General features: G+C 43.5%; 1 protein-coding gene across 4 annotated transcripts in view; it reads left to right on the top strand.

Moving 5' to 3' along the window:
* The window catches only part of LOC125447478 (A-kinase anchor protein 8-like), a 35,978-nt gene that overhangs the window by 17,123 nt on the left and 4,793 nt on the right, over window positions 1-14,062 (top strand). For all 4 annotated transcript variants that reach the window (XM_048521866.2, XM_048521867.2, XM_048521864.2 and 1 more), the window contains 7 exons: window positions 5,190-5,649; window positions 6,950-7,073; window positions 8,358-8,419; window positions 9,065-9,128; window positions 9,227-9,308; window positions 11,246-11,387; window positions 12,598-12,700. In XM_048521866.2, coding sequence (XP_048377823.1) covers window positions 5,190-5,649; window positions 6,950-7,073; window positions 8,358-8,419; window positions 9,065-9,128; window positions 9,227-9,308; window positions 11,246-11,387; window positions 12,598-12,700 — 1,037 coding nt within the window. The remainder of the gene's footprint in view (window positions 1-5,189; window positions 5,650-6,949; window positions 7,074-8,357; window positions 8,420-9,064; window positions 9,129-9,226; window positions 9,309-11,245; window positions 11,388-12,597; window positions 12,701-14,062) is intronic.

Here is a 14,062-nt window from a genome sequence, read left to right as displayed (position 1 = left end):
GAGCGCGAGGCTCTCAGCGATCTTCCTGCCCGGCACAGCACAGGTTTGGTCAGGGTGAATCACTGACTCCAGGACAGACCTGACCCGGTTGGCTATGACCTTGGCCAGGATTTTGTAGTCCACGTTCAAAAGTGAAATGAGACGCCAATTCTTAATTTCTTCCCTCTCCCCCTTCCTCTTGTAAATGAGGGTGATGATGCCCTTGCTCATGGACTTGCACATTTCCCCTGCCCGAAGCGCACTATCGTACACCTCCAGCAGGTCCTGGCCGGAATACAGCTCGACCGGTAAGCCGTTGCTTCCGGGAGTCCTGTTCCTCTCCAAGGACTTGAGGGCTCTGGTCAGCTCGTCCAGGGATATCGGCCGGTCCTGCCACTCCCTCGTGCCGTCGTCTAAGACCTCCGTGATAGACGACAGGAACGACTCGGAGGCCCTGCTGGCCGTGGGCTTCGCGTCGTACAGTCCGGCATAGAAGGATCTGCTGATCCTCAAAATGTCGGGCCGAGACGACGTCACCGAGCCGTCGTCCTCCTTCAGCCGGCTAAGCACAGAGCTCTCTTTGTGCACCTTCTGAAAGAAGAAACGCGAGCACGTCTCGTCCTGCTCCACGGAGCGGACCCTGGACCGGAAGATTATCCGGGAGGCCTCCGCGGCGAAGAGCGCGGCTTGCTGGCCCCTCACCTCGTGGAGGTCCTCCGTGACATCGACCCCCATCAAGTGCAGAACCTGCTCTTCTGCAGCCTTTTCTGGAGTCGCGACAGCTTTCCCCGCCTCTCTCTTGCCTTCTGAACACCCTTGAGGACAAAGAACCTCTTGATGTTCTCCTTCACCGTCTCCCACCAGTCGCCTGGAGACTCAAAGAGGGGTTTCACGGTTCTCCAACCGGCGTACTCCCTCTTAAGCTCCTCGACGTTCTCTGGGGTCAACAGAGTCGTGTTGAGCTTCCACGTCCCCTTGCCGGCTGGCTGGTCATCCTGTAAGTGACAGTCGGCCAGCAGGAGGCAGTGGTCAGAGAAGAACACCGGCTCGACTCCGGTGGGCCTGACCGAGAACGCCCGTGACACAAACAGGAAGTCTATCCTTGAGCGGATAGACCCGTCTGGCCGTGACCAGGTGTACCTCTGCTGCGGCCCGTCTGCAGGGGTGCTGAAGACGTCGAGCAGCTTGGCGTCCTTCACCGTGCCCATCAGGAATCTGGACGTGACGTCCAGTTGACTCCCCCCACCCGCTGTCCCCACGCCGGATCTTCCATCTGCATCAGTGATGCAGTTGAAATCTCCGCCTAGGATGACCGGCCTGGACGTATCCAGCAGGGGTGGAAGCCGCTGCAGGACGGCCAACTGCTCACTCCGTACCGCTGGGGCGTACACGTTGATCAGCCTCAAGGGAGTGTTCCCATAGGTGATGTCAGCCACTAGGAGGCGCCCCCCCCCCCCCCCACCACCACCACCTCCTGAACTTGAGAGATGGTGAAGTTGCGCCCCTGCAGCAGAATAGCAAGGCCCGAGGAGCGACAGTCGTTACCCCCCGACCAGATCGAAGGCCCACAGGTCCAGGCGCTGGACCATTTTCCATACCTGCCGAGGTGCGGTATCCCGCACTCCTGCGGAAACAAGAGGTCCGCCTTGATGGTGGTCAGGTAGGCCAACGTGGACACACATCTTGCGGTTGACATGACGCTGCGCACATTAATGCTCGCAATTCGTACCCCCATTGTGGGCAGTGACCGCAGTACCCTCCCCAGGTCCAAGGTCCAGCCCCTCCATCTGTCCCTTCATGCCCATTGCCCGGGCTAACTGGTGGACGCTCTCCGGGCATCAGGAAACCGTCCGTGCTGCCTTCCGGGTGGCATCCCCCCGTCAGGGGTGCGGAGGCAGGAGGGTCCGGCTCCAGGTCAGGCTGGGGACGCGCTGTTTCCTCCTTCCCGCCTGGAAGTTCCGGGGGGCCCTCCAGTGTTCCAGCGGCACTTGACTGGGTGTCGGACGGAGCCTCAGGATGCCTCCCGTCACCTGGAAGCGGGGTGCTGCTTTCCTTCCCCCTCGAGATCTTTAACTTCTGCTTCGGGTGGGCCCTCTCCGAATCCCCCTCGTCAGAGGAGCTCTTATAGCCCCCCTGTAGCTGCCTCTTTGCGCCTGATGGTTGCGGTTCCTGGGCCCATTGACGCACCTTCCTCCTTGCTTTCCGGACTGATGTCCACTCCCCTGGGTCGCCTGTCGCCGCCTCCATCGACTCCGGGTTGTCGGGGGGGAATCGGAGCCTGCAGGGGCGCTTTGCTGGCCTCGGGCCCATCCTGCGGGGCTGGGCCCTCCTGCACGGCCTGGCCCTCCTGCACATTAGTGGAGTCCTTGCTGGGCCCTGGTGCCTTCCTCTCCTCCGGGGGGGCTGGCACCGCATTGCCCCTGCCGGCAACCTGGGCGTAGGTGGTCCCCCGCCACGGGCATGCCCTATAGAGGTGGCCCGCTTCCCCGCAAAGGTTGCAGCTTTTCTCTTGGGGGCAATCCTTTGCAAGGTGTCCCTCCTCCCTGCAGTTCCTACAGATGGTGGCTTTGCAGTCGGCTGCCACGTGACCTGACCTACCACAGGCATGGCAGACTTTAGGTTGCCCTGCATAGGTCGGGTAGCCCCTGCTCCCGCCGATCGCGAAGCTGGACAGTGGGTGTACGACGTTCCCGTCCGCGCCCATCCTCAGCGTCACCTTGACCTGCCTCTTACTCGTCCAGATGCCAAAGGGGTCCATGATGTCAGTTAGGTCCACTTCAACCTTCATGTACCTTCCAAGGAAGGTCAGGACATCAACTGCTGGCACGTGTGGGTTGTACATATGTACAGTCACCATACGGCTCCTCTGCGCTGGCATCACAAACAGCGGGACAGCGGTCAATACAGAGAGGGGGCCCTCACCTCCTTTCTCCTTGAAAACCTCCAGGAAGCGCTCGCAAAGCTTGGCACTCCTGAAGGTCATGTCGTAAAAACCTCCTCCGGGGAAATCCTGCAGGCAGTAAATGTCCGCAGCAGCGAACCCACAACAGTCCACCAGGACCCTCTTCACGAAGAAGGTGCGGTCCACAGGTGCACATTCATCCAACTTCTTTACAGAAACACGGATGGTGTTCCGGACCCCCTGACCTGGGGCACGAGCACTTGCCGCAGCCATCGTTGCAGATTGGCTGCTCCCCTGACCCAGCGTTAGGCCAAAGCCAGAATTAAGATCCACTGGTCGCAAGGTTGCACAGCCAACCTGACATCCTCCTTTCACCTCCAAGACAGCACTCTCCTCCTCTCGGTCCACAAGAGAGTGGGTCTTTATTTTGTTCTGGATGTAAGCTGGTTCACTGAGTTGTAAGGTTTGTTCCCAGACATTTCATCACCATTCTAGGTAACATCAACAGTGAGCCTCCGACGAAGCGCTGGTGTTATGTCCTGCTTTCTATTTATCTGGTTAGGTTTCCTTGGGTTGGTGATGTTATTTCCTGCATTGGTGATGTCATTTCCTGTTCTTTTTCTCAGTGGATGGTAGATTGGCTCCAAATCAATGTGTTTGTTGATGGAGTTCCGGTTGGAATGCGATGCTTCTAGGAATTCTCGTGCGTGTCTCTGTTTGGCTTGTCCGAGGATGGATGCGTTGTCCCAATCAAAGTGGTGTACTTCCACATCTGTATGTAAGGATACGAGTGATAGTGGGTCATGTCGTTTTGTGGCTAGTTGATGTTCATGTATCCTGGTGGCTAGCTTTCTGCCAGTTTGTCCAATGTAGTGTTTGTCACAGTTCTTGCAAGGTATTTTGTAGATGACGTTCGTTTTATTTGTTGTCTGTATGGGGTCTTTTAAGTTCATTTATTAAATGAACTTGGAAAACCCTATACAGACAACAAATAAAACGAACGTCATCTACAAAATACCTTGCAAGAACTGTGACAAACACTACATTGGACAAACTGGCAGAAAGCTAGCCACCAGGATACATGAACATCAACTAGCCACAAAACGACATGACCCACTATCACTCGTATCCTTACATACAGATGTGGAAGTACACCACTTTGATTGGGACAACGCATCCATCCTCGGACAAGCCAAACAGAGACACGCACGAGAATTCCTAGAAGCATCGCATTCCAACCGGAACTCCATCAACAAACACATTGATTTGGAGCCAATCTACCATCCCCTGAGAAAAAGAACAGGAAATGACATCACCAATGCAGGAAATAACATCACCAACCCAAGGAAACCTAACCAGATAAATAGAAAGCGGGACATAACACCAGCGCTTCGTCGGAGGCTCACTGGTGATGTTACCTAGAATGGTGACGAAATGTCTGAAAATGAACCTTCCAGCTCAGCGAGCAAACTCACATCCAGAACTTCAACCTGAGCTACAAATCTTCTCAAAACTCGGGTACAGTTAGGGTTAGCGTTGGGCGTCTTCTGCCTAGAATGGAGGATTCAAGATTAGGGGACATATTTTTAAGGTGAGAGGAGAGAAATTTTAAAAAGGGGCAATTTTTTTTACACAGAGGGTGGTTCACGTGTGGAATTAACTTCGAGGAAGTGGCGGATGTGGGCAGTTACACTTTAGAAGACTCGTGTTTGAAGACACTTTAAAGGAGTAGGAAATTTTTGGAAGGATATGAGCCAAGAGCAGACAGGTTGAACTAGTTCAGTTTGGGATTATGTTCAGCATGGAGCCTGTTTCTGTGCCTTACGACTCTATTATCTGGACCTGCTTCTGTACAAGTGGAATTGCTTAAGTGTATTCATGTAATAATACTCTTGGCTTGGCAATAAACATATAATTTTGGAGTAATATGGAAGAAATTGTAATCTCTTTTCCACCTACATATTGCTTTATTTTCAGATTTTCCCAAGCACTGTGAATAATTTATGGTGCATTTGTATATAGGTTACAGAACTTGTAACAGATGCTCGGTTTGGGAAAGGTCAATGTTTTAGAATCAAGAATAAGGCTCCTAAATTAGCAACAATTTACTTTTTATTCCTGATGAACTAATCAATCCCAGATCTACTGATTTATAAAAGACTAAAAATATTAGTTGCTTTTAAAACAACAAAGTCATCTAGCTTGGTTGAAAAACTGCTGTTCTGTCTGTTCTAACTGTTTAGCTGGCTGTTTCTTGGTGCTTTCCAGCTACTGATCAGATTCCTTTCTTGCTGTGCAACTCTTTCAGGTTTGCGCCTTTTGAATCCTATGATTCCAGGTCTTCGCTGGATGATCGTGATCTGTTCAAATCTGGCTTCGATTACAGTGATTCTGGACCGAATCGTAATGATTCCTACGGAGGTCACTTTGATCGTTTCAACAACTCCAGGATCCGCAGGGATCAATTCCACAACAGAGCACGTGACAGCTCCAGCAAGCAGTGGGGTCAGAACTGGTCTAGAGACCGACCTCCAAGTAACAGAACTTTCTGGAACGACTCATTTTCATCATATTCCAGTTCTGAGCGACTATCTGCACAGTGGAATGAACTGTCAATAGGATATGGAGGCAGGGGTTATGCTTCCCTCTCCAGGAACCTCCCTTCGCTCTTCTCCCAGCAATCTGGCTTTGAGATGTTTGGCATGCAGGGAGTAAAGCAATTTGGAGGTGGCAGACTGCGAAGGAGAGACAGGAATCGATTCAGAATTGTAAGTAGAAAACTTCCCATTTTGTGGGGGTCACAAACTTTAACATTCAGCTGTGAATTTCAATGACCAGCTCAACAAACTCATTTTGTACAAAAGTCTTGTACAGACACTAATATCTCCTATTCTTGACCTTGATCATCAAACATAAAGGTAAGGTTAAAAACAATAGAAATATATATATATATATATATATATACATATATATATGGAATGGATCAGACATTGCAAAAGGAGCTGCTGTGGATTGCTGGGGTGCTGTGACTGAAATATGCAGTTTAGGCAGAAACATAGACCTTTTATGAGCTGAATGAGAATGCCAGATCAGTTGGATGTTTCAATATTGAGTAGCATTTTTACAAATAATATCTTTATACATAGAACATAGCACACTGGTTGTTGGTACATTGAGATTTGCTGATATTACATTGCATTTGTTTCCTGGAAACATATCTATGTGTGTGCTTGGAATTTGCCAGTGTTGATATTCAATGTTAAAACTGCTGTGCCTTTTCCAATGATTCCTAGTGGATTTTTGTACGTTTCAGTGAACGTTTATAAAAGCATAATAGTGTGAACTTGTTTAGTACTTATTACAAACAAGTTACTTTCTGGCTTAGTAGGCCAAAACTTTTTTGTTTCATTAAATTTGCTTGAAAAATGAAATTGAAGAATGACCTGTACCGAAGTGGCTTCAGTGTGGGACTCATTCATTGCCTTTAATACCTGCAGAACTTGAGCTGAATCCAGGCAGGACTTTGATTCTTGCCTGATTTATTGTCACATGTACTGAGATTCAGGAAAAGTATTGTTTTGTGTGCTGACCAGACAAATCATACCTTACCTAAGTACATAGGGTAACAGAACAGAGTAGAAAGTATAATGTTACAGAGAAGGTGCAGAGAGAAGATCAGCTCGAATATTTGAGAGGTTCGTTCGTAAGTCTGATAACAGCATGGAACAGCTGTTCTTGAATCTGTCAGTTTGTGTTTTCAAACTTTTTGTATCTTCTGCCTGATGGAAAAGCAAGGTGAACAATTTATAAAGTTCTCCAGCATTTGATTTGATTTATTATTATCACATGTACCCAGGTGTCGTGGAAAATGTTGTTTTGTATGCTCCACACCAAAATTCATCAGGTAGCAGAGCAGTGCAGAATACAGTGTTACAGCCACAAAGAAGATGCAGAGAGAGAGAGAGAGAGAGAGAGAGAGATCACATCAGAACCTAGAGCACAAGACCTAGTTAGCAATATCCAGCCAAAATTAATTTGTTGACCAGTATTCTGATATCTTTGTAACAGAGGAGAGGTAGAGGCCAAGAGATGAGATTTGGAAGAACGAGGCAGCCTTCAACTGCAAGCAATGATGAACCAGATTCCAAAATGTCAAGAACGGACCAGTCAGATCTTTCAGATAGTGAAGCAGGTAACCATTTTTAAAAACCTTTCTTGTTCCCTTGTTTATCTCAAATAGAAAACACTGCTCAGAAATGGGTCCAACTCTTCTTGCTAGTTTTGTGTTCTACCTGTTTTATCATTTCAGCTATTCAGTCTATTTTATCTCTTTTCATTAGCCAGACTACTTGTCTGTATTTCAATTCTAGATTAATTCCTCCAACTGAAAATTGGGAAGGTGAGAGGCATTGTCTTCTATTCCTGCTATAAACTTCATTTGTTAGTCACCGATTCCATCCCATGTCCTGGGAGCTGCCTGAGCCTTAGCTGACTGTTTATAATCCTGGTGTCAAACTTAACCTTGACATGTGCTTTTTGACCATACATTGATGCCATTACTTCAAGCACCTTTGTTGACAATATTCAACTCCACCTTTGATTAACCACGTCTCCTGCTGAAGCCCTTGAGCCTTTGTTGACCTAGAGGTCTAGTACAGTCTCTGCTGACTCTCAAATTCTCCCTTCCCTGAATTGGGGTCTTTCAAAACCGCTGTCTGAATCCTGTTTAACCACATTTTTATGATTGCTCGCTCACATTACCTCCCAGTTAATTAATGCTTCAATTTTCACGCTGTTGTTCCAAATTTGACCACAGTCTTAGCTTTGCCATCCTACAGAGTATTCGTGCTCCTCTTGATTTGGCCACCTTCAGGATCTCTGATTTAAGGTCTTCTATCACTGTCCAAGTCTCCAAGCTTTAAAACGCATTCTCTAAAACTCTTTTTTTTTTCCCTTTAATTCCTTTAAGATGTTTCTTAAAGTCTCCCTCTGTCTGTCTTGATAATCGCTTTGCATTGTTCAGTGTCAAGCTATTATATGAAAGCTGCTATATATTGTTGCATGTTTTGGGACCTTTCCTGAGTTGTATCAATTGATATATTAATAATCCTAATAGTTGTTTTCTCTTTTTAAAAAAAAAACCTTGTGTACGTATCCACCTAAAGCTGAAGCCAATGTATCTTCCTGTCCAGCTGTGGTTGGATATATTTTTGAGGTTAGTATGTCTTTCACAATGGTGAAGCGCTGAACAAAATTCATGTGGTGGTTTGCTTCCCTTTGTCGGAGAGGTTGGTCAGGTTTTCAGACACGTATCAACATTTTTATTGGAGGGGTTGCCCTGGTGAATGCGTGCGTTCTAAGTATGGGATGACATTGAATTTCCTTACTTAATTCATGAAAAGTTTGCACGCCCACTGTTTTGATATAATTTGGACTACGTGTTACATCATAGTACTGACCTTTCTGTTCATTTTAGAAGGAAAAGAGCAAGGTTATGGAGACGATGTTGAAGATGCTGCAGGATGTGACACCTGTGCTGTGAGTATTTGTGGAAATATTAAAAGTTTCATCGTGGTAAAATGTAAGATGTGGTTTCAACATACCTGAAGAGAAAGGTCTCCATAATTTGACATAAAGCATGGTCTTGTAGGCTCAGGAACCTCTGATTGACATGGCATCTATTGTTATATCCACTTGTTAGCATTATTGCATGCTACCCTTAATTAATGTCATTTAAGTCCAAAGCACAGAGGAAGCGCTGAACCTGGGCTCCCTTTAGAAAACTAAAACATCGTTAAAATTTTGCATTGAATTAATTTTCATTTATGAAACTGGAGGAATATCTTGCCCCTTTCCACTTGAAACATGGTCACCAACATCTCAAGTAATGACTTGAGAGAATAAAATGCAATATTGTTAGAAGTTCTCTCTTTCCTTTCATCTCTCACCCTGTGTGACTAATTTTTTTTGTCCTGGATTTTGCCTGAGGGACATCTAGTTTAGAGAAAATGCTGCAAGTAGTTTTCTGTCTCCCTAAAGGTTGTGCTGTGGTGTGGGCTTAGTAAATATTGATTTAAAACTGCAGTCACCAGTATAACGTCATCTAGTGTGTTTGTTTTTAAAAAAAAAACCCTGATGGGATTGTTGGTTTGTGTATCATTGAAACTGTTCTTCTATATTTAGAACATTGAGGATAAAGATGCAACTGACACCCTCGAAAAGGAGAAAAAAGAGAGTGATGCAGATGGTAAAGATATTAACTCCAAGAAAAGAGGACTAGCTGTGTCAAGTTTGATTGTTTATTTATATGTGATACCTGCAATGTAATCTCTTGTTTTTGGTTAGCTGGGGATGGACAAGAGGAAAGTAATGAACTAAAAACAAAAATGAAACCCAGGAAGAAACAGCGGGATCGTATTACAGAAAGGTAAAGGAACGTAGGTTATCATAGATCTATGTGCAGTTGCAGTTATACTAAATTTAGGTTGAAGACTTGCTCATGTAAGCAGGTGTGTTCGGTTGCAGACATTTCAGCACATTGCTAGGTAACATTGTAACACCGCAGACGCACTGACAATGTTACCTTGCAATATGATGAAATGTCTGCAACTAGACACACTGGCTAGGCAAGCAAGTCTACAACCTCATCCGCAACCTGCACTACAAATCTTCTCAAAAACTTGTTATATGGAAACGTTTTTATGTGTTTTGCATAGTTTTCAATATCTGAACAACAGGTTCCAGTTTTGGCATTGATTAGATTATGCGATGGATTGTATAGTTTAAAGTGCTTTATGACTATATGATTGATTAGAAAATATCTTAATCATAAATCTGTTCCGAAATATTATTACACACCTCTGGAGCAGGTAAGGCCTAAACTCGGGTGTTCTGGTTCAGAAATAGGGACACAATCACTGTGCCACAAAAGCCCTGATTTATGATGAAATGTAGTTCACATGAGTAATAGTCCCCTGCGGTAGTGTGACCAAACGATCACACTTCCTGGGTAGGGGCTGTGAGATATTGTATTATGATTCTCTTTATCAACTCACTCTCAAGGGTTTAGTATACTGCATTTCCATTCACTCATTCATGAAACTGCATTTTTGTAATACTTTTCACTCTTACAAGAGAAGCTAAATTAGACATCCCTTCCAACCCATTACCATGCAATTCTTTCGGCCCCATGCTGCAAACACTTGTTTAGACCTGTTTCTATTAAAGGCTACCCCTGAATAATACTGTAACCTATTCAGAACAATGCCCTTCCGTCATTGTGTCTCCTTAACTCACTCAAAACTATGGAAAGGTTATAATGTTAATTAGCCTTTAGCAACCATCTCTCGGGACCTGAATAGGTTGCAGAACATCAAACAGTTTCCCCCACTAATATATACTTATAGGGGATGGTGGCCCTATTTAATAAGAAACTTGCTATCAAAACAGGTTTCTGTGAAACTGCATGAATGAATGTGTAAGAACTGTCAAAACCAGCAATAGTAAATAAAATCTCACAACCCGGCTGTGGGAAATCAATTTAATATCCTCTATACTTTTATTTAGTACATGTATAGTTTCTCACTTATTTAGTCATATAGGTATATATAGTTTAGTACTTTTCCTAACATTACTAACTTTAAAGACAAAATAACTAACACCTCCTCATTACACAAGCTCAGACCCGACAGACATTCTAATTCCATCAGGAGTAACAACCGGCATTTAGCAAGTGTTTAAACCATCTGCTTACCCAGGACAGATGTCACGCAAACCTGTGTATAATAGATACAACTGTGTGACACGTTAAAATTTTAGCAGTATGGTATGTAAAAACTGTGTATAAGAGAGGCTACTGTAAAACTGTACTTTGGATTCCAGCAATGCCTTGAACTGTGCTACTGCAGATGCTCAATGAAGAGGCTAATTTCGCCACTCACCAATTTGGGTTGTTATTGAACGCATTCACGCAAGGCTAGCAGTCACTTAGTTTTACAAAGCCATTCCCAGTGCTGTCACGATGTGATGTTCGGCAGGGAGTGGCTGCTTGGGAACTGAGAAGCTTATTTTGTAGCCTGACTGCAAATCTAACTGAATAAGCATTTGACAGGTTGCAATTATGACCTCCTTTGTGCTTTATTTCTGATTCTCTGAGCCATTTATCATGTAACTGACCTCGTGAATCTTTAGCAGGATTACAAAAGTTTGAAGTTAACTTAAAACTGGCAGTTATGATGATCAGGTCTTGCAGCCCAATGATGTCTAGTAGTAGGATTGCATTGGTCAGTTTCAATACTGCAAATGAAGATAGTAACAATATTGATGAAAACTGTATTTTTCACAATAAAAATATGTTTATTGCAGAATAATGTATGCCTGCTCAGTTTGCAAGTTTCGCACCTTTGATGATGAAGAAATTTTCCCTCACTTGGAAAGTAAATTTCATAAGGAGAACTTCAAATTCATTGGGACCAAGCTTCCCAAGGAAACAGCTGAGTTTTTGCATGTATGTTAGAAATGTACTTTTCTTGATGTTTGTTTGATACTTGGCTCATGCAGGGAAAGGTGGATAATGGTGCAAGGCATATTGTGTGTTTCCAACTTGTGTTAGAGAATGGTTACAAGATGTGAATGTGAGAGCCTGGGGAAACCTTCATCTTTTGATTTGGCACTCACAGGCTTCAGAACTCGCAGATCATAATCTTTGCCTCCTAGTTTTTTTTTCAGAAAGCACCCGTTTGTAATCTTTTTACTTTTCTCATTTGCAACATCAATAAGCCCAACTTTAATGTCTACTTGTCCCATTGCCATTTCCTTTTAATTTGCACCATCATCCATCCTTCTGTCATTTCATCCCTCCTGTCTTTCACTCTTTCATAGATGTTCCTTTTGTTTCCACTGCAAAACATTCCCTGCTTCTGCAATCGCTCAAAACCCATAACACTTCTTCTGTTTTATTTTCCAGTTCTGATGGAAGGTTAACTATCTTTTTCTCTCACCAGATATGCTTAATATTTCCAGCAATTTTCTGTTTTTGTTTCACTGAACATTTGGCCTTCTTTTGTTGTATAGGAAGGCTGTACTGAACTAATGATAGTTAAAAGCTTTTGTAGAAACTGCTACTAAGTCAGAAATGGCAATACTTGTATCCCCTTGAAACTGTGATGGATGATCTGTTGCTGGTTCAGCTGAGATCCTGTTAATCACGCTAGTATGTGCTGCACCTGGTCACTTCTGTTTTCACTGTACTTCTAATAAGGGGTCTGCTGCTAATGATGAAGAGTCTAGGTCCGAAACGTCAGCTTTCCTGCTCCTAAGATGCTGCTTGGCCTGCTGTGTTCATCCAACTCCACACCTTGTCATCTCTGCTGCTAATCCTGTTGCTTGGCAGTGAACAGTATCAAGGAATGTTAGCCTTTTCGTTCTAGCCGTATCATTCAGACATCCAATCTGAAGGACAGACTGTAAACATACCTCCCTTTTAACCTCTAAAAGTACTTTCCTTTTCCCTTCTGGAAATTTTCAGTTATCAGTGCTGGGATCTTCTATTTTGTTAATCATCAATTTTTGATTTTCCTGGAGTGAAAATTGTGATTTGCTGAGTGGAAAAGTTCCAGCCAGAATGTTTAAATTCTCAAAATACTTTCTGCTTGCAAACTGATATTGGGCCTGTTTTAAGATATCTATTTTCATGATAAATGGGTTGTTCCTTCCAGGAGTATGTTTTGAACAAAAATAAGAAGACACTGAAATTTCGTGATGCAATGGAAGATAAAAGTGCAATTATAAAGAGGATCCAGGAACAAAATCTCTTACGTGGTGAGCATTGCTAAGCTGGGATGTGTATTTGAACAAGATTAATACATTTAATCACAAAACTTCATTCATCACTGGATGGAGTAATAATTTTAGTCTATTGTCTTTTATGCCATTTCTTATATTTTAGAATTATATAAAATAGTGGCATTTACTGAACTTCAATAGCATTTTGAAGTATAAAATTCCATATGCTAACTATAGAATGTGAGCAAAAATTGCTTTAGCTCCTCCGTTTCATGCTTTGTGTAGAATCCTACATTTGTCCCTTGAAACTGATGCAGCATTTAGTGAAGATTGCTGGTGATTTACACTGATATTCATTCTGAGTTGTATAGGCTGGCAGCAATCTGTAAGTCTCCACGTAAGTTGCACAAATGGTGGTTAAATTACAGTTGAAAAAAGAATGATTAGAGGGTGTGTTCATTTGCCCTTTAACTTTTTGCATCATTTTGATTATTTGCAATTTTCCATTTAAAATTTTTTAAGCCTCATCATAATTCCCTGACTATATTTATTATCCAACCAGAAGAGAAAGACTTTGCATTTATGTTGATCTTTCCAAGGCCTCAGCATGTTCCCAAAAATCTTTACGGCCTGTATGCACTTTTTTCTTATTTTTGAAGATTGACTGACATGTTCAATCTCATTTTTACACATTAGAGTTGGTTCAGGGATTAATGTTGGCAAGAACAGAATTTGACCATTGAAATTAGTGCTATGCAATCTGTTATGGTTACCGGTGGGGGGGAATAAATGTTGCCTCAGTTTATTATTTCATTGAAAAGGCAACAACTCCAACGATGCAACATCCTCGGAATAACAAAGTGCATGACATGACTAATGTCTTACACAGATTGCTTGTCCACTCAGTAATTTTCTTGAATTCAAGTACCATCTTAAAAATCCATCTCAATTACTCTCATTTCCAGATACTCGGTAATATTCTCAAGTTACCTACATTTCAACAGTGACTATACTTCAAAAGCTACTTCATTGGCTGTAAAGCATTTGAGCTACCCAGTGGTCGTGAAAGGAATTATATAAATGCAAGTCTATTTTATACATATCTCACTATGATCACCAGTGCTTTTTCTGGCATGAGAGTAATGTCGTTTTCTTGTTCACTTCTACTTCAAAATGCAAGAAACATACCTTTCCTTTAGTGCTTACCTTACCATGGAGAATTGTGAGTCTAGTCAATTGATTAGCAGATTTTGCTTCTTTTTCTAATACTTGTGTTTCAATATTATAACATTGTGTTGCTCATGCTCCTGCAATCTCCATTTTTTGATAGATAGAGGTGAAATAGTTGAGTATCTTTGCTATTTACTGTGTTGTTAGTTTCCTGTTTCCATATGTATA

This window comes from Stegostoma tigrinum, chromosome 35 (assembly GCF_030684315.1).
Source record: "Stegostoma tigrinum isolate sSteTig4 chromosome 35, sSteTig4.hap1, whole genome shotgun sequence".
In the NCBI taxonomy this organism is placed as follows: Eukaryota; Metazoa; Chordata; class Chondrichthyes; order Orectolobiformes; family Stegostomatidae; genus Stegostoma; species Stegostoma tigrinum.
The sequence above is the reverse complement of the archived record's forward strand: the minus strand, read 5'-3'. Positions and strand labels throughout refer to the sequence as shown.